Raw genomic sequence first — 27199 nt, 5'->3', positions numbered from 1 at the left:
CCTGTACTTAAAAGGTTGGAAAACCACTTGAAACTTTAAAAAAGGAAAAAAGGAGAAACTCAAAATAAACAAAAACAAAAAAACCAGACCCCCCTTGATCTCCAAAACACCTCAATAATTAAAAACCCAAAAAAAAATAATAATCAGTAATTTTGGTTAATAGAAGTCTTTATTTACCAGAGTCGGGTCGGTTCGGGTCGGGCTTATGTTGGATGATTTGGAAAGAGCGGCGATAGGTTGCGTTTCTTTTCTTTCTGAGGGGTTGGGTTTCTTTTTTAGCTATATATTCGAGAAAATGATAAAAGTGGTCATTTATCTTTGGTAGTAGGTTCAAAATAGTCCCCTTTAAGTACTACCTAAGCAGCTTTAGTCCTTTAAATTTGACAAAAATGAATACTTTAGAATTTTTATTTTTTTTATTTTTTATAACCATGTGTATCCAAGCTGAGTTTACCTATAAATTCTCGACTAATTCCACTGATATTTGTCACTCCTCTACTACACATCAGAATTAATGCCCACCAAAGTTAACAAGAAATCACCTAGTATTGAATACTTTCCAAATTTTACGTGAACACAAAGTGTTTCGTGCATAAAATTTTACTCAAAGAAAGGTTGAACTACCCTAATTTCGACCCGTCAGCCGAGCATAGTACTCCCTCCGTTTAATTAGTTGTCATGTTTATTTTTTTCAAAGTCAAACTATTTGAAATTTAATCGACATTTTAAAATATATTTTTTCATCAACTGGAAATGAAAAAGTAGAATGTGGAGTACTTTTTGAATAGTTTATAAATATCTAAATTTTAATTAAAAATCGAGTGAATCTAATCGCATCATTTACCAAAATATTTCTAAATTGACTTTCAGGTCGTAAAATACGATTAACCACTTCGAACATAAGATGTATTAAATTTTCGTAGTTTCTCTCATTTACACATTCTCATTCTAACATCTATGGTGATGATTTAATGTTGGTTCAATTAGGTGCTTCCATCGACTAGTTACCTTAATGAAGTCAAAAGTCACACTGATCATATTACTACTTGCATTGTAAGAACGAGTAAAAGGGCAAACCATGGATTAATCTATGCCACAACCTTTAAGTACCTATATACTAAATGAGAAGGTTGATATTCTTAAGGTCAAACAATATTTTGTTTTTATAAATTCATCATATTGACATAGAAAAGCTTGTTTTACCAGTTCACTTCACTTCGTGTTATTCTTTTCAATTTTTTTTTTTTTTTTTTTTTGGTTACAAATCTGGTGAATTGAGATGTTGCTAACTTGCCATTATTTTGGTTCATGCTGAAATACTGATGATAACTCATGATCCAAGTTTAATACTTCGCAGTTTAATCTTTATTTTCAGGTCATTTCTTGAGAAGTTGTGGACTTTTAGGTCTATAAAGACCAAGATGCAATGCAAGTACAATCTCGACATAACTGTAAGCTATAATACAGCAGTAGCATTATCCGTATGCGCATCTAGATTTCAACTTTATGTATCTGTTTCGAAATTCTAATATATTCCATTTAATTTACTGGTCTCAAAAATCTATCATTTGCACTAATTTAGTGATTTTTTTAATTACATACAGATCTGGGCAAGCCTAAAGCTACAGAGTTCGTATGAACTATTACCTTACATCCACCCTCGTCTATCCGGGTATGGTATGCATGTATGGGAGTATCTGACACGGGTACGTTAACATTTTCTTTCTATTTTTTAGTTCATTTGAATAATTCGCACAAAGTCAGAAAGTCCCACACCTTTATCACACCCTTAGGAAACGAATATGTCGAGACAATAACGTATCCGTGCAACATAGCACATAACAGTGTCCAAATTTTAGGAGAAGATTTATCCATAAGAAACAATTTTATTTATTTATTTATTCTCATGATGAGTACTTGTACATGTCAGGATCATAGTATAGTCGTGACTAGTTTTTACTGCCTGGGTTCTAGTCCTTTGCTTATTAGTCTAAATTAATCATTTATACATATTTAATAATCTTTTTAATACAAATACGGGTTTGGACCAAAATTACTGTGTTTAGCTAGCCGAACCCGTAACCAAAGCACTAGCTCTGCCCCTGACTCACGATCCCCCTCCCCTTATATCTAGATAAATTGTTAATTGACTGAACTTAGGTATATATCCTGTGGCATTCTACTAAACAGATGACAGAATTTATGCAAATTTTTTTTCTTGATTAATCTATGTCAACAGAAACAAAAGGAAACTCCAAATTTACATTTATCTCATATGCTGGTGTAAACTGCCTTTAAACCAAATTCATGTAAATCAGAAATGCCAAATTTGTTCAATGTGAAGAGTATTACAAGAACCGTGAGATTGAGAAAGTCGTAGAAGATAATGTGAAATTTGTCGCCTTAGAAGCAGAAAGCTTGACAAACATACGGATACAATATAAACGTAAAATTGTTAGCTATCTCAGAAAGTGGAAAACTGTATATATAGAATAGTTCATATTTCTCTTGTTACAAAGGTCCCCATGAAAAGCTGGGGAGCTTTTCTAGCTCTAACCTGGGAGTACTACATGTCTCATCGGGTTCTCTTCCAACAGGCCCGGCCCGTTGATCTTCATCAGTGCAAATATTGTTGTACAGTCAGACCTCTTTATAACAACCATCCTCTATAACAATATTCCACTATAACAGTCATATTATATAATATGTTCTCTATAACAACATTTTGATAGTAGCCAAAAAATATTGGGACAAATGATGTTATAGAGGTTTGACTGTATAAGCATGCATCGGAAGACAGATGATGAAGAGCTAAGCTATCTCTGAATGAGAGATATGAGCTTTTCCCCTCTGTATATGTGGGCTCATACCTGAAGGTTGGCACTCTCGGTTTACTCTTGAACATCGCGTACATGGATTTAATGGTGATGAACTCGGGGAATGATATCCGTATCCCTTCGAGGCGATTGCTGGTGATCTTGAATATGTCTTTGGGGTTCGTGTTGGAGAGGACATTGGCGATGATGAATGTATTCTATTAACTCTAGCTGGTGAAGATCTTGGTGAGTCATCAATCAGTTTATCTGCACAAACGATTCAATATTATACTCATGTTTGGATGTCCTTAAGCACTAACTAACTATTTAACCGACTGAGAATCAGGGACAAAATAGTCTTAATACATCGACAATCCCTTAAACTTGCTAGTGAATTTCATTTAAACACTCGAACTACAGCTTGTTTCAATTGAGCACTTGAACACATGATAAAGTGTTCCTATTAGACACTTTCATTTCAAATTTTGAAAAAACTTTTTGATTATATTCTCAAGCGTCTGTTAGGTAATTAAGTTAACAGCATAAAATATGCCTCACATCAACCTCAATTTGAAGAGGCCTAAGGTATTACGACTTATTGAGACTAATTCGTATAATTAAAGAAGGTGACATATTTTAAGTGGTTAACTTATCTACGTAATGAACACTTGAGAACCCACCCAAAAGCTTTCCCAAAATTTGAACCAAAAGTGTCTAATATAAATGTTTTATCATGTGTTCAGGTGCTCAATTAGGATGCACCATAGTTCGAGTGTCTGAATGAAATCTATTGGCAAGTTAAAGGGTTGTCGATGTATTAAGCCGACAAAATAAGACCTATTTTTTCCTTTCTTTTTGTGTATGTTTTTTGTTTTTTGGTCAGTAGAAAATCTAACCTGGTATAGTGCTAGTCTTCATGTCCTGCACTTTTCTGCGCGATGAATCTTTCTTGACTGCTATTTTTTTATTGCTGGGCTTGGATGCATTTGTCTCGTGATTCTCTGATGATATTGAAATTTGATTAGCTTCAGGAACTACCTTCTCTACATTCTTGGTTAACTTCTGGTTTGTTATTCTCCTAGTCCTCAAACTTTTCCTTTGCACTTGCTCGCCACGAAGTGGCTTCTCATTGGCAGCTAATGACTTCGTCTTTTCTGGAGTACTCTTCGAACGTCGTAATTTCTGTTCATCAGATGAATGTTTCTTCTCAGGAGCCTCGGAACTGATCTGTTTCTGATTGTCCGATGCATGTTTCTTTTCTCTAGCCTCAGAACTAGTCAGTTTCTGATCATAAGATACAATTTTCTTCTCTGAAGTCGGAGGAGATACTAAATTTTGGTCTGCTGGTTTCATCTTCTCTGAAGTACTAGGAGATTCTAAATTTTGTTCAGCTGATTTTATCGTCTCTGTAGTTCGTGGAGATGCTAAATTTTGCTCAGCTGATTTTGTCTTCTCTAAAGTCCGAGGAGATACTAAATTTTGTTCAGCTGATTTTGTCTTCTCTAACGTCCGAGGAGATTCTAAATTTTGCTCAGCTGATGTTGTCTTCTCTAAAGTCCGAGGAGATAGTAAATTTTGCACAGCTGCTATGTTGGATGAAGGTTTTTTGTCACCTGCTTTTGGAGACATTGCCTTTTCCTGGTAGTCCAAAAATTTCTTGCTCATAGATGAGACGATCTTTTTCTCCAATGTGTCGACGCGTGGTGACCTATCGACTATCGGTGTTGATACTGCTTTCCTGTCTGGACTATCAGTAAAGAAAAACTTTTCATCTGCTGCTGCTGCCACAGACGAGAATCTCCTCTCCGGACTCTCAGAGCCAACTGACGCTTGATCGAATAAGAAAAGCCTCGATCTATGTGGTATCTCGGAGATAGCTGACCTCTGATCAAACAATCTCGAATCTTTCCTGTCAATTATCTCCGAGCAAACAGACCTTCCATCGCTTGGTACAAGAAATAGAGATCGTCCATCGCAGCCAGTTGCCCGTCGTCACTCTGCATGGACGCTCGCCTATGGACCGAAGAAAAAGCGTAATTTGATGGGTCCCAGTTCTTTCCATAAATCTTCTCTTTCTCAATGAGCCGGTAAGCAAACATCTGAAAAGGAATCTGTGATACCTGTTGGGATCGAAAATAACAAAGCATCATGTGGAAGCCAGCAATTGTCAAACCTTGAATGTCGATAAATCAGAAACATAGAGAAGTATATTAAAATATGCATAATTAATTAAATATGGTTTGGCCAATTGACCTGCATATGAGAAAACGTATAAAACAAAGTATAAAGCTATCGAGAGAATAATGTCCCTCCTAAACAAGACTCTTTAATCCTAAAGGACTACATTATGGATGTTATGTGTTCTTGAAGATCTTCGATTTATAGAAGTTCAAAACTTTTCTTTCAAGAAAACAATTAATATTCCCTTTTGAATTATAACATAATTATGGTAAAATCCAAATAAAGTACGAAATTCACAATACCGGGGTCAAACTCGTGCTCTCCTCTTCACCAAATTTCTTCAAGTAGCCAGCCTCAATATCGCAATAGTCCACAAGTGGAGGGGCAGTTTCAGGCTGGCCATGTTCCGGATTTATGACGAGGACCTTCTTAATATAACGTAAAATCCTGCATAGCGATGAGAAACGTGGGCGAAGATTTGGGTTCGTGTGCCAGCATCTTCTCGTTAAGTTCACGAGGTATTTAGGCGAAGGATACGGGAAAAGTGGCCTTTCTCCCGCTCTGATATTTCGCACAACTTTCTCCCCTTGCAAATGTCCTTCATCAAACGGAACTTTCCCTGTTAAAATTTGAAAGCAAATCATCCCGAAGCTATAGACATCGGCTTTCTCTGTGTACTTGTAGGCACATTTGCTTCCCGGCTTTTCTTGTTCAGCGAGTACTTCCGGGGCATACCATATGATGGAATCAGCTGGATTTTGGTTGGCTGTTTTGTAAGTACTTTTGATGGAAGTTAAGCCAAAGCCTTTGAGTTTCGCGTGAAAATAGCTCTCTGTCCTTGCTTTAAGGAGGACATGAGACGGGTTCAATTCTCCGTGATAGATCTTTCTCGAGTGCAGGTACTCCATCCCTTTTGCAATCTGAAGCATAATATCAACCGCAGCAGACGTTGAAAAAGGCGGTCTCTTCCTCTGACCTGAATGCTCTTTTATGTACATCGCAAGAGTATCGTTCATCAGCTCCATAACAAGGTACCCTTCTTTCCTTTCTTCATCATAAAAACCACAATGATATTGTAAAATGTTGGGGTGAGATAGCGAAAATACGAGAGAAATCTCGTCATGCAACGGTTCAACCTCTCCGAAAAAGTTCCTTAGAGCAAAATTTTCTCCTAACCATTGTATCTCCTTAACATGTCCTCCCCACGACCCTAAACGCCTCTTCACATTGTAATCGTTTGATCCGACTAAGATTGAACTAGGTAATAGTATTTTGTTAATTGGTTCAACACCATCTAATTTCCATAGCAATAAGTCTCCAAGCCTTTGTTCATACTTCAACAAAGTTTCTGTTTTCTTTTGCCTTATCGTTTCGATAAGCAACCATTTATCCTCTTTCCAAGAACTCTGCAACCGGCTGCATATTTCGCGAGTGACTAAGTACTGCTTCCCAAACATCCACTGGAAAAACCTAGGATCGATCAATTCCCTATCGTATTTCTTCATAAGCGCGCCTCTCCTGTTCATCATTTCTTCCTCGTCGAATCCTGATATTTCTGCAGCAGTCTCAATGGCTTCAATAACAACAGGGAAACAACAAAGCAAGTTATGAATGTGAAACTCAACACATTCTCTGTTCATATGGAGACTTATAGCTTTTCCCCACAAATCTTTCACATCCAAACAGTACTTTATATACAATTCGCCTTCTTTGAAGATCCTATGAAGCTCTTTCATTGGTTGCTCAAGAGCTTTCCACTTTGTATTCCTCTCATTTAACCTTAAATTATGTTTGATTTCTTCAGAAATGACATCAAAAGCTTGAACAAACATATCATGTAGAAAACAACATTGCCTTTGATTGATTTGAATATCATTTTTCAGCACCATTAGAGCTTTCAAGCTCCCAACTACTTCACCAATCTGCCTGAATTGATCCATTTACCTTTTATGAGTTGCAAATCCTTCAATACAAGAAAGACCTACAATAGAAAAAAGCCACACAATTTTAAATGAGCTCAACCCTAAATTAATAAAGTGAAAAATATGCAAATGGAATTCTACAATTGCACTAAATCATGGGAGGTCAAGATTCAAATCCCAAAATGCTTTTTTTTGTTCTAATAACGGTGATGTCTAGTACAACTTGCGGACACCTCAACTAATTTCATGGTTGACCTGCTGTCCACCAAGGCTCGGACAGATGGAAGAAATCACCAAGTGTGTTTGTCGTTGTTGGGATTTGACAAAAAAGTGGTTTTTCCTATTTGCCTATGCCTTGTCGGACAGAGTCATCCGGTGCCTATATTGGTGGAAGATTGCAGGTACCAGTGAAACAGTCGAGCTATGCGCAAGTTGGCTCAAACGCCACCGTTATGTAATCTAAGAGAGAAATTCTACAATTGCATTGCATGAAGGCATAGAACATTCAAGAAAAAGAAAAAAAATGTGCTTCTCCCCAGAATTGATACTCCATCTCTATTTATCAAACATGAATATCAATCTATTGAACAATAACATAACGTAGAAAAAGCAACAAAATGCATCATATGAAACTCCATGATATCAATATATGAATTATATGAAATGAACACGTACCTAACAATATTGTTGCACCTTTTTCAACAAGAGAAACACTGAATTTCTATTAGGTTTTCTTAGGATAAACCCAATAAAAATTCAGCTGGAACCCATTCTTGATCAGATCAAATCACCACCTTCTTGATAATAATAACCTTAATAAATAATCAAGAAAATGCTAGAAAAAAACTAACCCCATCATTTGTGTAATAATGATAAAAGGGTTGCTGGGAAAAAAAAGCCAAGATGGTGATGTTTTTTAGACAACAAAATTGAGAAACTGATCAAACTTGTTGGAAAACGTAAAAACCAAAGTTGAAAGTATGAGGTTGGTAATTAAAGTGACAAAAAAAAGGAATTTTCTGGAATGCTATTTTAATTATTATCTGTTTCAAGGATTTTGCATTTCTTTTTTCAATCGTTTTTGACCAACCTGAAGAATAATTTTTGGAATGGCTAATTCTTTTTGAATTCTACGTTGTCATGGCCATTGAAGCTTCCGTTTCTTTTGGTGTTGATTTAAATATTTTACCGAAAATCTCGTTAAAAGTCTTTCTCATATTATATTATATACTTTGTAATTTCTTTTTTTAAATAAAATAAAATAAATAAGAGTTTAAATAACTTCTATACACGGACAATACTATTTGTTCCAAGAAAAGGAAACAATTACAATATTATTTGTCATTTTGATTTGTTGCTGCAATGCTACTCTTACCATGCAAGTTAAATCCTATAGCTACTAGTCGACAGGGAAAGAATGTAGAGTGTAACTATTGAGTTCATCCTAATCCAATAGTTTTAACTTGAACCCAATATACGTTTTTAGAAAAAATATTAAATAAGTATAAATAATTGATTCGAACCAAATAAATCAAATGAGTTGTGGTAGAATCTCAAACTCGAACCCACATAAAGTTTAAATATCCGATTGTCATTGTACGCACCCTCTGCATGAGAATGTCATTCCTAAGAAAACTGGATAATATAATGAGTCTGTCTCCCTCTATCCTTTTCCACTTAAATACTATACTAATTTTATCTGCCATTGGACTCAGACTGTTGCATGCACCAAATTAAGTCACGTGCTATGCTCTTACCATTGGACCAAAGACATGGACTCGTCAGCCCTCATATTTCGAATAAATGTGTGAGATAGATTTCAAAATCGATGGTCTAATGATAGAGTTGCTTAATTAATACATATGGATCAAGCGATAAGATTTTTATCAAAATCATCTAGAACATATACAAGTGCATTTTTATATAAGGGTGATGGTGCGTAAAAAAGTATCATATTGATCCACTTATTTAATTTTTGTTTAGTCAAGTTATATATATGAAAAAGTCGTCCTCAGGTTAGTGGTAAAGGTTGAGAGACTAGTCAAGTTATATATATGAAAAAGTCATCCTCAGATTAGTGGTAAAGGTTGAGAGACGACTTCGATTACAAATTCAAGCCTTGCATCGAATTAAGCATGATATTTAAGTGAACAAGGATAAAGCTGAAACGGACGGCGTTCTCATTATCCCCAAATCTCGAGAGCTATTTGTCCTAAGAATTGTCTCCAAAGAAATTTCTCGGTTATTAAAAAAAAGATTGTGTATGAGAAAAGTCACTTTGAAGAGAATATTCCTTTTTCATTTGCCAACTTTTGTTAAAAGGTTTGTTGGGCAAAAAGGCTATTAATTTATACAATAGCTCGTAGATTACTACTGGCTATATATCCTTGGAATTAACATTTATCTAGTTAAGCAGCTAAGTTATAAACAGATGCAGAAAGACTTTATTTTGTTCGAGTCATGGCGGAGTCAGGATTTTCGCCGAGGGTTCAAAATATAAAAAAGTAAACATACGAAGAAGTCTAAGGGGGTTCAACATCTACTATATATACATAAAAAATAATTTTAACCTTGTAAAAACAGTATTTTTTTCCGCCGAGGGGGTTCGGATGAACACTCTCGGCTTTATGTGGCTCCACCACTGGTCTCAAGTTGTGCATGTTTGAGTACAAAATGATGCAAATAAGCTCTTCTTTCTTTCTTTTTTTCTCAATAATCTAACGTAAGCTTTTTTTTTAAGAAAAATAATATATGTTTCTACATTTTTCTCACTATTGAAATTTATTTGCTCGAAAGTTTTTATAATCTCGGTTCGCAACGAGTGATTTGGTCTCTTTATATAATCTTGGTCAATACTTACTTCATAAACTAGCCTTTTAGATTGAGTTACATACTACATTTTGCTTATTCTAAAAAAGTCATTATTTTGAAATGGAAAAATGTGATGCTAGATGTGGCAATTTGGTGGGTTTGGTCAAATTTAGACATGTCAAAATGAACCAAATCGAATAAATGGTTCATGACCAAATCTATCCAAAATTTTCTCGAGTCAAAATAAGTTAAAAGAGTTAAAATGGATTATAACTCATCTCATTTAAACTTGGGTAGGTGCACGCGATCCATGGCCTATTTTGCCCAAAGCGCTACTACACCTATTCTTTCTCTTCTTTTTAAAACTTCAAACTCATGAGTCTAAAATTGATCTGAAACGGTTAAATTTAGAGAAAATTATGAACTACGATTATGCCTTAAATAACGACCCTCAAACCGACGGGCAATTCGCAGAATTGCCCTTCTTTAACTTGGGGTTTTAAATTTTCGCCTTCATATTTGAAATGTTTAAATTTTTAATCTTTCATCAAAACAACGCCCAAAATTTTAAAAAAAATTCGCAAGGCGGTTTAAATTTCGCTATGAACGGGCCAACATGCAAAAAGGACATTTTTTATCTACCATTTTACGCTCATAAGCCCAAAGTATCCGGGTCCAACATAACTTTGATAATTCCTTCACAAAGTTATCACCATGCGATACAACAGGACGGCATGACTTTTGTGGAATTATCAAAGTTATGTGGACCCCGGCATACTTATGGGGGGGGGTCTGCCAAAAGGCGTAGTACTTAGCCGTCCCAGATAACTTTGATAATTCCTTCACAAAGTTACGCCACAAGATACTTTAACGGGGCAAACTTTTATCTTGACGTGATAATCCGGCGTGTGAAGGAATTATCAAAGTTATCAGGACCGACATCACTTATACAACAGGATGAGTATCTTGGTCGTAAACATTATGAACCACACAAAATGTCGGTCCCAGGGATGAGAAATTTAAATTCACATGGGAATTTTTTTAAAATTTTGACCGCGCGTGGGTTCGAACCCGTCATGGTGTTGGCAATGAAAATTTTAAGATTTCAAATATGGAGCCATAAAAAAATCAAACGAATGGCACTCCGCGCAAAAAAATGCAAACCGACGATCTGCGCACTCCGACCTCCATCAAAACCCCCAAATATAGGCCAAGCCCAAATTGAATTGAACTGGGCCTGCAAAGGAACTCCTCATAAGCCCAAAACTCCACCAACCCAAACCATGGAAACATGCGACAACAGGATGATGACACGTGGAAACATCATGACCACACAATGTGGCGCCAAATAGGGGTGAAGAAACAATATTCACATGGGAAACAAATACTACTTCATGTCAGAGTCAGAAACATGCGTGGTGGAGCCCATAAAAAAATCAGAATTAAACATGACTGTACTTATGATACATAATTACTCCCTCGTAAAAAAAAAGTGTCCACTTAATTTTTTTTCTTAATTTAAAAATACTGTTTAGCTATCACAAGAAAGAATTAATTTTATTTTTCTATATATAAGTGTTAAGTGACCAAATCTCAATATTTATTTAATTAAGCTAGTTTAGTCAAATTATGTATTTTTTACGAGTTAGATTTTTCTTAAAGCCTGTCTGATTTAAATGGATCTTTCTTTTTGAATCGGAGGGAGTATAGTTTAAAAAATTACGATACGCGCGCGAAACTATACGTGCTGATATAGTATACAGCTCTTTCACGCGATTTCAGCTGATACAATATACTCGCAATTGTATCTATTGATACAACAGCTTTCGCGCACGCACGGATACATGATATCGCTACATTCTGAAACAAAAAGTGTAGTTACGTTTCGTAAATACAACTGTTTCTATGTTTCGTAATTATGCTTTAAACTATGACTAAATTTTCTTTTCTTTTCCTTTTTATTTTTTAAAAGACAACAGTTGCCGCTTACCGATACTTCCGGTTTACCGTCCACTGGAATCCTATGACAAAATAAAAACCATATATAAACAAAATTGAATCCATTATCGCAATTTTTTTTTATCCTTCAATTTTTTTTTTTACCTTATATAACCGAGGGAAAAAATAGCTGTAATTGTGAGATTTTAAAGGAAATTTTTTTCTCAAAAATTAGATCTCTCTCTGCGTACGGCAATCTTTCGAGATCTTTCCTCGAAGGCTGTTCGCAGAGAGAGTAAGAAAGGAAGGAATTAATTGAAATAGATATAACCAAAAAAGAAAATTACAAAAATGGCCATGGGATCTGGAAAATTACTGTTCGGTTTCGTTTTTGTGTTTTGTGTGGTTTTGTCGGTGTTTTTGCCGGGTGTTAAGGGACAAGATGGTTTTGCTCCGGTACCTGCTCCGGCTAGCGACGGTAATTTTTTTTTCCATTATAGCACTTTTAGTCCCTCAATTATTGATAAATTATGAATACGATCCTTGTGATTTCTAGTTAAGTACTCTCTCTGTCCTAACACATTTGGAATTTCGATATTCAAACTTATAACAGCTTTAAGTTTTTTGAATTTTTTTTTTTTATATATTTAGAGATTACGTATAAAAAGTATTATAAATCATAATAATTAAAAACTTTATATAAAGAAATTTCGGTCAAAGAAAAAATTGGTTGATTCTCGGAATTCAAAAGGTGTCACGTAATTTGGGACGGAGGGAGTGGAATCGAACCTTCAATTAATTGAAATGATGCACTTTTGGTCCCTTTGCTTACAACTTGTCTCAAATTTAAAAATATGAATTGTTATATTACTATGGTGTCAACCCGCACCTATATTTTTCAAACTCTCCAAAAATGATGTCGCAGCAGGGGCAGAGCCCGAACCCCTCGGTGAAAAATTATATTGTATATACAAGGTGAAAATTATTTTTTATGTATACATAGTGGATGTTGAACCCCTTCGCTTCTTTGTTTGTCTATTTCTTTATATTTTTAAACCCCCTTATTTAAAATCCTGGCTCAGCGTGTTAGATCTTTAGAAAATGCACTATTTGGAGGATCCGACACACACCTGGCGGCATTTTAGAAGAGTTTGAGCAAACATAGATTTCCCAGTTTGTACAGTTTAAATGTTGCAAATATCTTCTTACTACTTGACCAAAGTAAAAGAAGATGGCAAACTTGAGCTATTAATGCAATCAACTGATCTTAAGGCTTTTTTTTTTTTTTGTAACATGGCTTCTCTGGCTTAGTTTTTGAACCTTGAGACCAATGGAGTAGATATTATCAGAGTGATTTGCTTGTATGCCATTGAGATTGATGACTTTAATAAGGAGAGCTAATTTCTACCACATTTTTAATATACCACTCTCTCTGGTTCTAATCTCTAAATATTACTCCCTCCGTTTCATAAAGTGGTTTTTTAGGCTTTTCAATTTTTTTCAAAATAAGTGGTGCTTTAAGATTTCAAGAATACTTTGGGCAGATTATTCCAAAATTGTCCTTATTTAAATAAACAAGATTCATTAACTACCTTTTCTTTTTCTAGGCATTTAATTATGTAAGCACAATTTGATTAGGGGTAAGTTAGTAAAATCACTCCTAATTTTCTAGGATTGAGTAATTTCTTAAGAGGTGTGCATGAGCTAAAAGAACCACATATTATGGAACTGAGGGAGTAGGCATTTAGGCATATTGAATATGTTTTAAATTATTTGACGTTTTAGAAAAAGAAGTTACGTAAATTTTTTCCTGTATCTAATCTTGTAATTCTTATTAGTAAAGTGTTAAGTGAGATGTTTCAAAAGAGATAATGTGTAATTTCCAATAGAGGTAAATTACGCTATGTGATTTCTTCATATCTACTTAAGGCCTTTGTTGGTAGTCACTCGGTACTTGTATTGATAGAAGGTAACATATACCCAATGAAATAATATAGGTGCGTGTAAACTGGTCCATACATTACTGATACCAAACAGAAAAAAGAACGAGGGATAAAAGGTAGTCTGGACTCTGGACGAGTGCTGTATGATTAGAGCAATTACTTCTTTTGTTAAAGTATGTATAAATACATGGAGAAACATGGTCAGTGAGTTCATGTAGCAGACTCCAACATGTTTGTAAGTGAAGTGTAGTAGTAGTAATATTCATGTCATCATCATATATCACACACATATATATATATATATATACACACACACCTTCTGGGTCGAGCTCGTCGCACGGGGCTTACGTAGTGCGAGCTATCTCTCCTGTGTGGTTTGCGGGCTATTACACAGGAGCGGGGTTTACCCTGTGCGCACCCAAAGAGTAGCGGCTGTGGGTTTCCTTGTCTTTAATATATATACACATGTATATATATGAATAATAGTAATACTATTAAAAGTTCTCTACATTTTTACTTGAATATAAATCTATGTTAAGGTCAAAATTCTCTGAGAAAATTCAAAATCGACGATTCAATGCAGTAGCAAGACTAAAACCTATTCTCAACCAATTGATATCACATATTCTTTCATTGTGCTCTATCTTTAGCTAAGTCTGCATTGGTCCAACAAAATGTAGGTCTTTCGACTCCCCTCTATATGATTTTTAGGTCGATTTCATCCCTTTTTGACACTTTATTCACCATAGTCTCGTACCTACAGATCGGTGCATCCGTAGGTCAACGTAGAACATGACCAAACCGTCTTTAAACGACCTTCTCTCATTTCATCCTTAATATGTACTACTTGCACCTCCTTAGAAGATTATTTGATTTGCCCCCTTAATAGTTGAATGTTTCCAGCCATCTCTATTTTCTCGTATGGTGAGAAGCATGGAAGTGTTTTAATTGATGTGTTGTAATTGTGTTGCAGGTACAACAATTGACCAGGGGATTGCATGCGTATTAATGTTGTTGGCCTTGGCAGTGACATACCTTGTTCATGCTGCTGATGTTCCTTTTTAATTAGCTTCTATTAACAATGGATTTATTTAATATCATTGGTGTTGTGAGTGCCTAGGTTATGGAAATTTTTACAAGGTTTTGTCTTGAAATGTATTTTTGTTATACCTAGGACACTTAAATTTAGTCATCTCTGTTTAGGAACTCTTTTAACTTTGACGAGCTATATCTGTCCTGAGATTCCAACAATATTTTGTGTAACACTTGGTTGAGCTACTCATTATTTTGCGCACTGTTGCTGGGGTTCTTTAAAAATGCCGATGGGTCCATGTAAATTGTCCAAAAGTAGTGCTCTTTTTAGGACCTGATACTGATATGACATATTTTTTAGAGAATCCGATCAATATAGCTGTCATTTACTGTGGAGATGTAAAGGGAACTAAAGTATAATATTTATCTTTTTTTTTTTTAGTTACTCACATGGTACTTGGTACCATTTTAGGGTTGACAAGTGCTCCATAATGAGTTTTAGGCAATTAATTGCGAAAACAAGTAAAATATTTACAAGGCTCCTATGAACTTGATACACTATCAGGTTGCAAATTATTACTCCACTGGACAAACAGCCTGTTGATACATGAATATATGATATCATGGGAAAGTTTATTCATATCGGGTGTTCATGTCCAATTAATGAATGCAAAATATATGACTTGCATATATATACATATCACTTAATGACGGTTTAGTAATGTCTTCTCACTTTAATTTGCAATTCTTAAGGTAAAATTATTTGGTTTGAAGTAAACGTTCAATGCGTTCCATGCTTAATCCCAGAACCCTAGCAATAAGTCATGGACTACGTCTTCACACGATGAGGCAAGGAAGATGTTGAACACAACTTCAACATTAGAATCTTTAGGATTTAGGTACATATAAATATATTCATGTTACATTTAAGTACAAAAAACTTTAGATTTGAGGTCATTTGTTGATTTTGAACTCTAGAATTATTTGCACCATATTGTCTTTTTAGCTGCTACTCTTTATATTCTGTCCTTATTTGGTCTGTAGAGGTAGCTAGAAGAAATTTCTCTTTTTGCAGACAAATTTAACCAACTTGTCGAAGCACAGAATAGTGCCTAAAAATGTAAGGGCAATTCGCAGGATTGCCATTCCTTTGGGATAGTCTTTAGTTTTTGTCCCTCAAAATATTTGTCTTAATTTTTGCCCTTCACGTTGCAATCCTGAGCGTCGCGTAGAAATTAAAAATTCACAAAGCAAGGTTCGTCACGGTTCGAAACCATTTCGAGCATAAATTAAAAAAAAGTTCACAAAGCAAGCTTGGGTCACGTGTATTTTCTTTTAGTTATGCGAACTAAAAAGTCTCCGAATAAGCTTCAAAGTTATGTCGGATGGAGGCATACTATAAGTTCCGCCTTATAAAAGGCAAAGTTTATCATAAGGAAAAGTTTGCCTTAAGAGTCTTTTAGATGGCATCTTATGCCTTAACTAAAAACTGTACAAGGCATAACTAACTATGTCTTAAGGAAAAGTTTTGCCTTATGAGCAGATTTTTAGTTAAGGCTTAATTAAAGTTTGCCCATAAGGCATAAGATATCTTTCGATAATTCGTTATTCCTTAAAAATGTATGCCCCCACGCGACCCAAGCGCTAATCAAAGCTATGCAATCTCGCATACTTACGCCGGCGTTGCGATTTTTTTTATTTTTTTTATTTATGTTTGAGCGGGGTTGAACCGTAACTTTGTGAAAAATTATCAAGTTATCTTGGGACATTTTTTAAACTTCCGAATAAACAACTTAAAGACCATAAAACTTGCCATTTGCGAATTTTTTTTAAATTTTCTTTAAATGAGGTTCGAGCATTAACCCATGATAAGGAAATTTAAACTGCGCATGAAGGGCAAAATTTTTTGAAAATGTAAGGGCAATTGCCCAAAATTAAAATGTAACTTGCGCAAATGGCCCAAAACTCTTTCATCCTTAATTCTAAACAGCCCAAATGAAAAGGCCCAATATCCACCTACTATATCCAATAGTTTTTGCAATCATTTACAAATTAATTCTCTTAGCTTGGTGACTTTTTTTCTTGGATAATTACCAATACATTGATATTTCTAAGAGTGGGTTCAAATCTAGTTTACTCCTAGCAGAGACGGATCTAAAGATAATTTATAGATTCATGGGAATTCAGTAATTTTTATCAGACTTTATATTAAAAAAATTTACTAAATATTTCACAGGAAATCCAGTTATTATTGTTTCAACTTGAGGTCGCTTTAGGAACCCATAAATTTCAAATCTTAGATCCGCTTCTAACTCTTAGTAGTGTCTTTCTTAGGTCAATCATAGGTAATCCATAGGATTGGTTCTCTCTCACACACACACCATATTTGACAAAACTTATTTCTAACAATATATTTGAATTTTTTTTTTTAACATTTTAAAAAATTGTTGTGGGCCTAATCTAATAAAGACATAGGGAATACTATAAAGGCCCACAAGAGTGGATGGTGTGGCATACGAGACGTGAATGCAATAAATTGGGCCTTTGTACCTTTCATTAAGAACTCTCACGTCTCTTCACATTGTTTTGCGCGGATTGTCCTTCTTTTGGGGGTGGTCTTTAATTTTTACACTTTGCTTAAAAAAGTAGCCAAAAATATTCGAGGTTCTAAGTTTGAACACTCGCTCAGTAAAAAATAAAAATACAATTAAAAAATTCGCAAAGCAAGGCTTTGGGAAAAGTCATTTATGCGGCATATGTTGCGCAAGGCATAACTAAAGATATACCGGATCAAAGGGATAAGTGTTTTAAGGCGTAACTAAAAATCGCCTTATAAGACAGCACATGCTCGATCAAGATAACTTTAGTTATGCCTTAAGACAACCTATCTTTGTCTCAAATGATGAGGTTGCATGGCATAACTAAAAGTCTACCTTATAAGCGCAACCTGCTGGATCAACCATAACTTTAGTTATCGCTTAAGGCAACATATCTTCGCATAAATGACTTTCCAAAGCCTTGCCTTGCTAACTTTTTATTTTCATTTTTATGCCAGAGCCGGAGTTCGAACCTAGAATCTCAGGGTATTCTAGGTGAAGGACAAAAATTAAAGATCACCCCGGATAAGGGGCATTCCTGCGAATTGCCCGTCTCTTTATGTGTCGACAGGCTTCCATTTCACAAATAATTATTTAAAGTTTTTGAAAAACAAATAAAATGAGAAATGAGGAAATAGTTCAGAGTTTCAAACTCAACGATAGCAACTAAACATAAGAAATCGGCCCCAAACATTTCTTACATTGTGCCATATATCTGTCCAATCGGCATGTGATCAGTGGCAGAATCAGAATTTTCGCTAAGGGGGTTTAAAATTTGTAGAAATGAACACACGAAGAAGTCGAAGGGGGTTCAACATCTACTAAATGTACATAAAAAATTTAACCATGTATAAATAGTGTAATTTTTTTGCCGAAGGGGGTTCGGATGAACACCCTTGGCTATGTCTAGCTCCGTCCTGCATGTGATATGTGGCTATTTTGGGCACTAGACGGGTTCACAATCTAATTGGTTGTTTAGTTCACGAGTCAGTTATACATCGATTGTAATATAAGGACCATTATGCAGTAAATGACAACACAGAGATTACTATGATTTTTAGTCTTCCCTACTGATTTAAAGACGTTATTGATTGACTTGAGAATTTTATTTTGCCAAACTATCGACACAAAGAAATAATAGGAATGATATCATTTTGTATTTCTTAACTTGATATTCTGAATTCGTTGAGTAAAAAAAATCTAAGAGAAGACACTCGATTTTTCATTGCAATACTGAAAAGCGCCTATTTTTGTCATCCTTGTAAATTTTTAGATGTTGTATTGGACAACGGTGGGGCATTATATGCGAGAGACTGATTCATGATTTAAAATTTATCAATTCTTGTGATCTGTCTCTTCCCATTGAAATAATAATTGATTTATGCTACTGAATTTGCAGTTTATTATATGTACATATTCCATGAACTTCCAAACACGTATACAAAGTCTATCCCAAAACTACTAAAGTTTGTCCAACCTGTATTATATATACGATACATCTGCCAATATTTGCCGGCCTTAATGTGACATTGAAATTGACACTGCACATGATATATACTCCAAAAGCCTTCTATTACAGCTTACAACATTGTCATTACATGCAATCTCTTTTCACACACAAGACATAGACCTTGCACTTATCACAACAAAAAATCTTAGGACCCGTTTGGATATATTTATTTATTTTGCTTTTTTCAAGTCTTTTTTTATCTGTCTGGCTGTACATAGTTCCATTTTTTCACTCCAAATGAGAAAAAGTTTTTCAAGTTTCAAAAATTGATTCAGGCCATTTTCGTAAGTAAAAAAAAATTCTCATAGAACTTAACATTTTTTCAAGTAAAATACATGTCCAAACACAACTTCAATTCTTAATTATTATTTTTCAACTTAATTTTAAATATTACTTTTTTATTTCAAATATCACATATTCATGTCCACACGCCTGCTTAGTCATCTTACATTATGTTGTGAGTTACATCTTGAAATTAGTTATGTGAGCCAAAAAGAATCAATTCAATTCTTAATTATTATTTTTCAACTTAATTTTAAATATTACTTTTTTTTTTTTATGTCAAATATGTCACTTAATTTATGTTCAAAATTAGTTATGTGACCCAAAAAGAATCAATTCAATTCTTAATTATTATTTTTCAACTTAATTTTAAATATTACTTTTTTTATTTTAAATATCACATTGATGTCCAAATCATGTTGTGAGTTGCACCTTGAAATTAGTTATGTGACCCAAAAAGAATCAATCTTACATTTTTTGTACTGTCACTAAACATTATGTTGGCTATCGAGGGTAGCAAAGGTCAAGTTGGGATTTTTGAGGGACCAAAAACAGAGCAACTTGCACTGCCATTTGCAGAAGGCTGCTATCTATTTTGAGTCTCAACAAACAATGGTCTTTCTTTGTCTCTTACTTTCTCTGATTGCAATCTTAGGAATTTTCTACTTTCAACTTCTTCTTTTGACTACACTATTCTCTTGTTCATTCCTTAACTTTGGGTCGTTTGGTTTTGAGTATATAAAAGAGTTAATTCCAGCTTTCACTCCACAATTTTCTATTACGTTGAACTCATTATATTTTTAAAGTAGTTATAGGTTTATATTTATTATTTGTTGTAATTTTAGTAAATTTTGACAAATAAATTTATGTCCTATGTCAAAAGTACTGGGTTCAGAAGAACTGCACTCTGCATCCACCAATGGGCATAGCCACCTTGAAGCAAGGGGTTCAAATGATACTCCTTGTCAAAAAAGTTTACTTATTAAACATGTATTTTATAAGCTAAAAATTAATAAAACGTATGATAAATATAAGAGTTAAATTTCCTTAACACTAGTCGCACTATAATAAAGTTTTGTTCTACTTCTCACCCGATATCTAATACCCCTTTTGGGGCTCTAGACTAAATCAAATTCGCGACCCATAAGATTTATTAAATGAAAAATCACTCTCCACCAAAAAAAAATATTCATTTATTTTCAGGGCTTGACCCTGAAATCCCTAATCTCAACACAATTCTTGGTGGTGACAATAATTAAACTCAGGAAGCATGTGTTGGAAAGCATATTCAAAAAGATTATGAGGGACCCTATATGAAGATCCCAGAATTTTAAAAGAAAAAAGACTTTTGCAAGCAAGTTGGTGTCTTATAATGATACAAATTCTAGCTAAAGCTACAAGATCTTAGTTATTTTGTAGGGCTTCAAATATAGCTAGCTTACGTCCCTTCTTGTCCTTTTCACTTCTCTTTAATCATAAATGTGGACCAATCAAAATAGAATAATCCCCTGGTCTTTTAATAAATAACAATATCACTAAACTAACAATTGAAATACTTATAAAGGGTCTTATGTCAGACGCATGCACGAACAAATAAAATATTAATTTAATAAAAAGGATATCACATCATAGTTTAAAGACTAAAGTTGGAATAGTTAGATTTTTTTTTCCACGTGGTGTTCGCTATAAGCTTTAGGACCCGACTAATCAAGATTTTTACCAGCATAAAATCCATTAAAGGGGCAATTGGAGTCACCTTTTTCCTAGGGGAGTCAATTGACTCCCCCTCGTAAAAAAAAAAAAAAAAAAAAAAAGTATTTCATGAGACAGTTCAACTTTTCCTTCTTTTTTTTCTTTTTTATTTTTTGTTTTTGAATTTTCTTAATGAAAATTCTAGCTCTGCTACTGTTTCTTATTTACCAGAATCTTTCTCATTTTTGAAGCACGAATTCAAGATCTATAATTAAGGATGGAGTGATACTAGAACTCTTGGTGGTTGAATAGCTAAAAAAGTTTAAGGTCTTGAAGGTTGTAAAGTTATATAGAGTTAATATGTCATATTAATTAGAGTAATTACATTAGTAAAACATTTTGGATTGTCCGAGCACAAGAGAACTTGTTCTATAACATGAGATGGATGGAATAAATCTCATAAAATTCTCATCACCCTTAGATTTCTTTTTTAAATAACTGGAGATTAATGATCTTGAAAGGCTCATCTCTTTAGCTTACTTGAAGATAAGCAAAAATCAGACAAAAAATGAAAGAGACATTTTGTTGTACATTAGTACTAGTACTTTTGGTGGTCCATTAATAGAAAAACTAAATCCTTGTGAATTTTGTTTAGTTAGAACAGGTCTGTTTAGAAATTATATATGGAACTATATATGTAAGCATAGAGGTAGTGTTGATCATCTTATTGTAAAAAGGCTGAGATTTTGTGATGCTGCAGCTTCTATTTGAGTGTCATAATCAAATAACATTGGTCCCCCATTTATACTTTCTTCGTTTTAACTTATGTGACATTTTACTTATTATAATTTGACTTGAAATAAATTTAAATTTTTTTTAAAAAATATGGTCTTAAAAAATTCATAACACTTACGTGGCTATAAAATTTTAAAGCTTATATTCTCAAATATCTTAGACTATTTGTGTTGCTATAAAATCTTTTCATTAAAGAAATATAAAAATGTGTTATTTTTTTTCCTAACAGACTAATTAGTGATGAACAAAGTAAAACAAAAAGAGTGAATTTTCTTTATACCTTATGTCCAATACATGCTTTGAAGGACGTCTAATACAAACTCCTGCCCAGAATTTTTCACTTTAGATAGTAAAGCGCTTTTTATCAAAACCGACTTCATTTTTGGATCTCAAACGAGCTATAAAACTTTTCATTAAAAAAATATAAAATGTGTGATTCTTTTTTAAATGAACTAACAAACCAATTAGTGTCGAACATAGTGGAAAAAAAGGAGTATGAGTTTTCTTTCTAGCTTATGTATGATATCCGCGTTAAAGCCTGACTAACCAGATAAAATTGATTTCATTCTCGAGGCTCGAACGAATAGCCACAATCAGACAAATACCCATAGCCACACCCCACAGCTAGTCTAGCCCAATGGCTACAGCAGCAAGCATTAGCACAAAACACAAAAACTGCACTGACTAACTTCCTCTGCCAACAGTTCATATGACAGAGTTGTTTCATGTTACATAAAAAAATATTCTCAATTACCAATCTCAAATCAAACAACAAATTTGGAGAAACATTTAGGAAAAAGGAAAAAAGATCACAGAATTGACAAAAATAATATATTTATTTTGTTTCATCTTATACTATTTTTGATTGAATACGAAATTTAAAAGAAGATATCATACAACAACAATTAATACATTTCAATCTTAAGCACAATAACAATAATTTCACTTTTGTGAGTTTGCTCATATTGTCCTTCTGAAAATAAGTCTATGACTCCCGTATATTGCACGTAAATTGATCATCGCTCATGAATCACTTATATAAAAAGAACATTGATCTGTTTTTTTTTTTTTTTTAACATAATTATATAACTCCCTAGGAGTTTGATAGACCTTCTAATATTGGACTCAGAGGATAACAACTCAAATTATAATATATTATTATAATTTCAACACTTAAATGTCCATTAGTATGACAAAACAGACCATTTGCATTCAACATCTAAATACTACCACTTCCTAATCACAGTTTAATTGAATTTTTCCTATTCACTGTAATTAATTTTTTTGAAACAAAGAATAATGCTACTACTACTATTCTTTCAAGCAAGTTTCAAAGAGCAATGAGCGGGTCAGACCCGAATATATCTCCAAAATCCAGAAAAAAGTCATCCACAAGCCCGAAGTCATTACTTGACCCGACAAAGTTGTCTTGCAAACTTGTTGCTTCAAACCAATCAGGTACGGGTACCAGATTCTCAAACTGGAATAACTCATGTGGAAACAAACTCTCAAACGACGATAAGTCAGAAAAATTCTCCAGTATAGGAAAATTATGTTCTATGTCTATTTTCATTGGACTCGGGGACAGCTCAGTATCCGCTTCTTCACTCGTAAAATGGAGAACAGACGTCGGAGAAGGGTGAGAATCATTGACCGAGTTGTAACCCGAGCAACTACCTGTTATGGAATAGAAGAAATTAGAGAGAAAACCCAAGAGCGAATGAATGAAAACTCTTTGTATTGTTGCATGTTTGTTGCATTGAAAATAAAATATTACATTACTACTTTAGAGAAAACTAAAGGGAAACTAACGATCCATTTTGTCTATGAGAATTATTCACTTTTTTTTCTGAAAAATGTTTTCACTTTATTTGAAAATCATCTTTTGGTTATGAAAATTCCAGATACAACTTGGGATAACACCTAAAACCCTATTTTTATTCTTTTCACTTTATATACATTTGAACAACCAAATATTATTTGCAAAAGTTATAACCAGAGAGAGTTGTAATCAGAGCAACTACCTTCCACCTTAACCTTGTCGGAGCTGTAATTGCAGCGACTACCTGTTATGGAATCAAGAAATTAGGAAGAAAACCAGAAAGACAACAAATGAAAAATAATTAACTAAAGAGAAAATAAATATTCTGTAATTAATGTAAATACTAATATTCCCATACTAAAAAGGAATTAAATATTCTATCATTGATGTAAATCATAAAGTACCTTCCACCTCAGGAGCAAAGTTAGTGAGTGCATTAGGTCCACGTAACTTAATAGCTGCATTATCATAAACCATAGCAGCTTCTTCAGCTGTATTATAAGTACCTAACCACAACCGTACACGTCTCATCGGATCTCTAATCTCAGCCGCCCATTTTCCCCACGGCCGCCGCCTTACACCTCTAAACTTTTTCACATTTTTCACTTTCAGTCTTTTTGCCTCGGTATTCTTTTTCCGTCGTCCCTTTACTGAATTTACTGCATTCTCGGTTGCGTCCACGATTTGAAGTTTATGAGTTCCTACAGCAATCTCAAATGAATTTATAATGATAACTGAATTCACAATCAAATATTTATAAAATTTTAATACCACTCTATTCCAATTTATGTGATATAGATTTTGATCTGACATTTTATTTGTGACTTCGACATAAACTTTAAGTTTTTAAAAAAATATTTAGATAGTTAGAAACTAATCTCACATACAATGTTTAAGTTTGTTGAAAAATAATTTATATATTTAAAAATTATTACAAAGAGTCAGTTGACTCACACTAATTAACATCTTATTAATTAACAATTTAAAATATTAAAATGCATACGAATAAGTCACGCAAGATTTTCTTATTTGACTCTCGAAAAAATAAAAAGTATCACATTGGGACAGAGGGAGTAGTAGAATTTTTAATACATGTACAGGATATAAGCAAAAATTACTGAGTTCTCGAAAACCCATACCTGATGAGCTGGATGTTTTCAACACCAAATTAACACTCTCGTTACATTGCTTGATTCTGACTTCATTAACGAATTTCTTCACTCTATGTCGTACATTAGCAACACTTTCTTCATCACTTGAAGAATCTGTAGCATCAGCATCAGTGACAGATATACGTACAACTTTGGGACACGTGGCATTCATTTCAGGTGAGTTTTTCTGGTCGGAGATATTTCCGTCTGGTGTTAATGGTTGAACTATTATAGTGGTTTGCTTTTTGTGCTCAGTATACTTCATTACTCTTTTAACACTACTAGAAAACATATTTTGTTGGTCTATTTTTGTATAGTGGTTTCTCATATTTGCATTGAAATGGAGAATTGGAATATATAAAGAGTAAAGAAAGAGAAGGGGTTCCTAAAAGAACAAAAATTTACAAAAACTACTTGTTAAAGAGTGTGTGGAAAAAAGAGCGGAGCCACCGTTATAGTTATGAGTTCGGCAGAATTTAATAACTTTTTTCAATCCTTGTATTTGTACTATATATAAAAGTTGATTTAAATAATCTATCTGTAAAAATATGAATTATGATCAAAGACTCAAAAACTAAACAATTGAGTCCGTCTTGAAAAGGAGAAAAAGCTCAAAGAAAAGTAGCAGAAAAAGAAGAGAATATATCAGAGTTTAAAAGACCCAAAAAACAAAGAGAATATTACATTATGTTGCATTTGATTATATGTGTAGGACCAAAAAACAGTTCTACTTCTTTTGCTTTTATTTTGATTTTCTCAAAAAAAAATCTCTTTAAAAAAAAAAAATTGCATGCCAAGAAAATGATGTGAAAATGAGTGTAACAATAGAAGAGCTAAAGAGAAATATAGGGAGTAATAATTGTAGTGGAATTGGAAATCTAATGGATGACCAAAACAACTGCAAATCCTATTTTAAAGCATCCAGTAGCTTAGGCCTAAGGCTAACACTGAGTTACACTTTATATGGCGATATCTGAGTAAGAAAATTGTTATTCTATTTGAACATTGCTATTTAATTTGTACTCACTTTTTAAACTTTTTGTGAGTATACTCATTTCGAAACGATTTTAGATATGCAGTGAAGTTAGACTTGACAGATCCTAACTTCAAACAAAACACATAGTTGAAATTTAAGCAAAAATAATTGAATTCAGTCATATGAAACTTCTGACACCACACGTGTAAATTTTTACGCACTACGGATATAACTTAAATGATGATCCCGAAATCCAATGATGACTAACGAGTGAATAAAGGAGGTGGATCAATATAGGCTAGAGGTTTTAAAAGATATTTTCACGGACCTAAACTCAATGGCTTAGTCATATACAGTAAAGGGTGACCAGTTGAACACTTTTTTATAAAAATTAGATTGTCAATATAAAATATTATATTTAATATATTAGTAAAAAATATCTTGTATATATTTATATTAAATCTTGAACACTCTTAACAATACTTTTGATTTCGTCATTGGCTCCGCATCTAGTGGAGTCACTCATTTGAGACGTGGTTTAGTTTGTGAACGAAGCTATACAAACATTATACGTAATACATAATCATTATTAAGATTATTTGAGTAAGAATATAAAGTTAGTAACCCAATAACTAGATAAACAAATAAAACATCATAATCATACTAAAATTAGTAAGCTCAGAATGTTTCAATACAAACAAATTTGTCATAACATCGAAGTCCCATCCCACAAAAAATCAGAAACTAAAAGTTCATTTAAGTCCTTTTCTACGTATAGTTTGATTTTAGCACTTCGGATAAAGGATTACACATATGTACTTCCTATCCCTTTGTGTTTACCTGGCACCCATTCAAAGATATAAAATGATGTCTTCATCCTTCAATCATTAGGTGTTTGGTTAAAATTAAAAAGAATATGTATTAAAAGGGAAAACAAAAAGATTTTCATAGATTGCCGTTTGTCCTATATAAGCTTTGGAGTATTTATCATCACTTTGTATTTAGTCTTTATTACTTGTTTTGTTTGTTATATATGTTGCTACTACAGAGTAACGGATTAGTAAACTTTACGACTTAGAAGCTTGAATTTGTGTCTTTTTTTAGAGGCTTCTAGCAAAATGGTTGTAACAATATTCGTGTTTTTCAAAGGCAGTATCCCAAGTCGAGTTCGGTCTTTTCCTCACTGAGGATCGTGGCCATGGATCAATAACTTCATATACAAAGCATGATTTTTTCAAGGCGCCCCCTAGCCTTCCAATAGGAATGACTTCAAAGTAAAAGTTAACCATTTTCGTTCGTCTTGTTTCCGCGACAGACGTATACTCGATTAAAGTTGGATCTAGGAAGGATTTTTGTCAATCAGTATGAATCTTTTTTTTGTGCGGATTGCCCTTCATTTGGGGTGGTCTTTAATTTTTGCCCTTCAAATTGGTAATCTTTAATTTATACCCTAAACATTCGATATTAATGAGATAGTGTGCACCTCACACGAAATTTTGCCCATCATCATCCATTTTAAGGGGTAAAAATTAAAGACCACCCACCGAAGGGTAATCCCGCAAATTGCCCAGGGCGCAAGCTTATATTAATGAGATAGTATGCCTACACGAAATACCATCATTCATAGTATCAGACTGGCGAACTTTACCGATCACTTATTTAAATTATTGAATTTGTCTCTGCTTCTGGAGGCTTCTTAAAATTTGGTTATATAGTGGCATACTGTCATTG

At 33.8% G+C, this 27199-nt stretch overlaps 4 protein-coding genes and 1 long non-coding RNA gene across 5 annotated transcripts in view; all 5 read right to left on the bottom strand.

The window, feature by feature from the left end:
* LOC132060027 (protein KTI12 homolog) overlaps nucleotides 1-272 on the bottom strand; it is an 8707-nt gene extending 8435 nt beyond the window's left edge. Inside the window, exon 1 of the mRNA XM_059452894.1 lies at nucleotides 250-272. The gene's annotated coding sequence lies outside the window, so the exon portion shown is untranslated. The remainder of the gene's footprint in view (nucleotides 1-249) is intronic.
* A 2033-nt stretch (nucleotides 273-2305) lies between these two features.
* On the bottom strand, nucleotides 2306-4728 carry LOC132060017 (uncharacterized). Its single transcript, XM_059452875.1, has 2 exons — nucleotides 3713-4728; nucleotides 2306-3083 (listed from the first exon to the last, which is right to left on the bottom strand). The coding sequence occupies exons 1-2, from the start codon at nucleotides 4479-4481 to the stop codon at nucleotides 2812-2814; spliced, it is 1041 nt and encodes a 346-aa protein (XP_059308858.1). The 5' UTR covers nucleotides 4482-4728; the 3' UTR covers nucleotides 2306-2811.
* On the bottom strand, nucleotides 4728-8011 carry LOC132060011 (uncharacterized). The gene is made up of 3 exons (XM_059452863.1): nucleotides 7595-8011; nucleotides 5300-6978; nucleotides 4728-4936 (listed from the first exon to the last, which is right to left on the bottom strand). The coding sequence occupies exons 2-3, from the start codon at nucleotides 6935-6937 to the stop codon at nucleotides 4733-4735; spliced, it is 1842 nt and encodes a 613-aa protein (XP_059308846.1). The 5' UTR covers nucleotides 6938-6978; nucleotides 7595-8011; the 3' UTR covers nucleotides 4728-4732.
* Nucleotides 8012-12020: 4009 nt separating this feature from the next.
* LOC132060008 (uncharacterized) lies at nucleotides 12021-12439 on the bottom strand. Its single transcript, XR_009415860.1, has 2 exons — nucleotides 12273-12439; nucleotides 12021-12235 (listed from the first exon to the last, which is right to left on the bottom strand). It is a non-coding gene; the product is annotated as an uncharacterized LOC132060008 (long non-coding RNA).
* Nucleotides 12440-22336: 9897 nt separating this feature from the next.
* On the bottom strand, nucleotides 22337-25015 carry LOC132059994 (ethylene-responsive transcription factor CRF2-like). Its single transcript, XM_059452839.1, has 4 exons — nucleotides 24481-25015; nucleotides 23746-24042; nucleotides 23544-23585; nucleotides 22337-23196 (listed from the first exon to the last, which is right to left on the bottom strand). Exons 1-4 carry the CDS (start codon nucleotides 24818-24820, stop codon nucleotides 22850-22852), a joined length of 1026 nt encoding a protein of 341 aa, XP_059308822.1. The 5' UTR covers nucleotides 24821-25015; the 3' UTR covers nucleotides 22337-22849.
* Between the last annotated feature and the right edge of the window lie 2184 nt (nucleotides 25016-27199).

Source organism: Lycium ferocissimum, chromosome 1 (genome assembly GCF_029784015.1).
Source record: "Lycium ferocissimum isolate CSIRO_LF1 chromosome 1, AGI_CSIRO_Lferr_CH_V1, whole genome shotgun sequence".
Taxonomy (NCBI): Eukaryota; Viridiplantae; Streptophyta; class Magnoliopsida; order Solanales; family Solanaceae; genus Lycium; species Lycium ferocissimum.
The sequence above is the reverse complement of the archived record's forward strand: the minus strand, read 5'-3'. Positions and strand labels throughout refer to the sequence as shown.

Coding starts and splice junctions, on each gene's coding strand:
- LOC132060017 (XM_059452875.1), bottom strand. CDS start 4,481: ATGAGCAAGAAATTTTTGGACTACCAGGAAAAGGCAATGTCTCCAAAA. Junction 3,084..3,712: donor GAAGACTAGCACTATACCAG/GTTAGATTTTCT, acceptor TCGTTTGTGCAG/ATAAACTGATTGATGACTCA.
- LOC132059994 (XM_059452839.1), bottom strand. CDS start 24,820: ATGAGAAACCACTATACAAAAATAGACCAACAAAATATGTTTTCTAGT. Junction 24,043..24,480: donor GAAAACATCCAGCTCATCAG/GTATGGGTTTTC, acceptor AGATTGCTGTAG/GAACTCATAAACTTCAAATC. Junction 23,586..23,745: donor CTTTGCTCCTGAGGTGGAAG/GTACTTTATGAT, acceptor ATTCCATAACAG/GTAGTCGCTGCAATTACAGC.
- LOC132060011 (XM_059452863.1), bottom strand. CDS start 6,937: ATGGATCAATTCAGGCAGATTGGTGAAGTAGTTGGGAGCTTGAAAGCT. Junction 4,937..5,299: donor AGAGCACGAGTTTGACCCCG/GTATTGTGAATT, acceptor CGATCCCAACAG/GTATCACAGATTCCTTTTCA.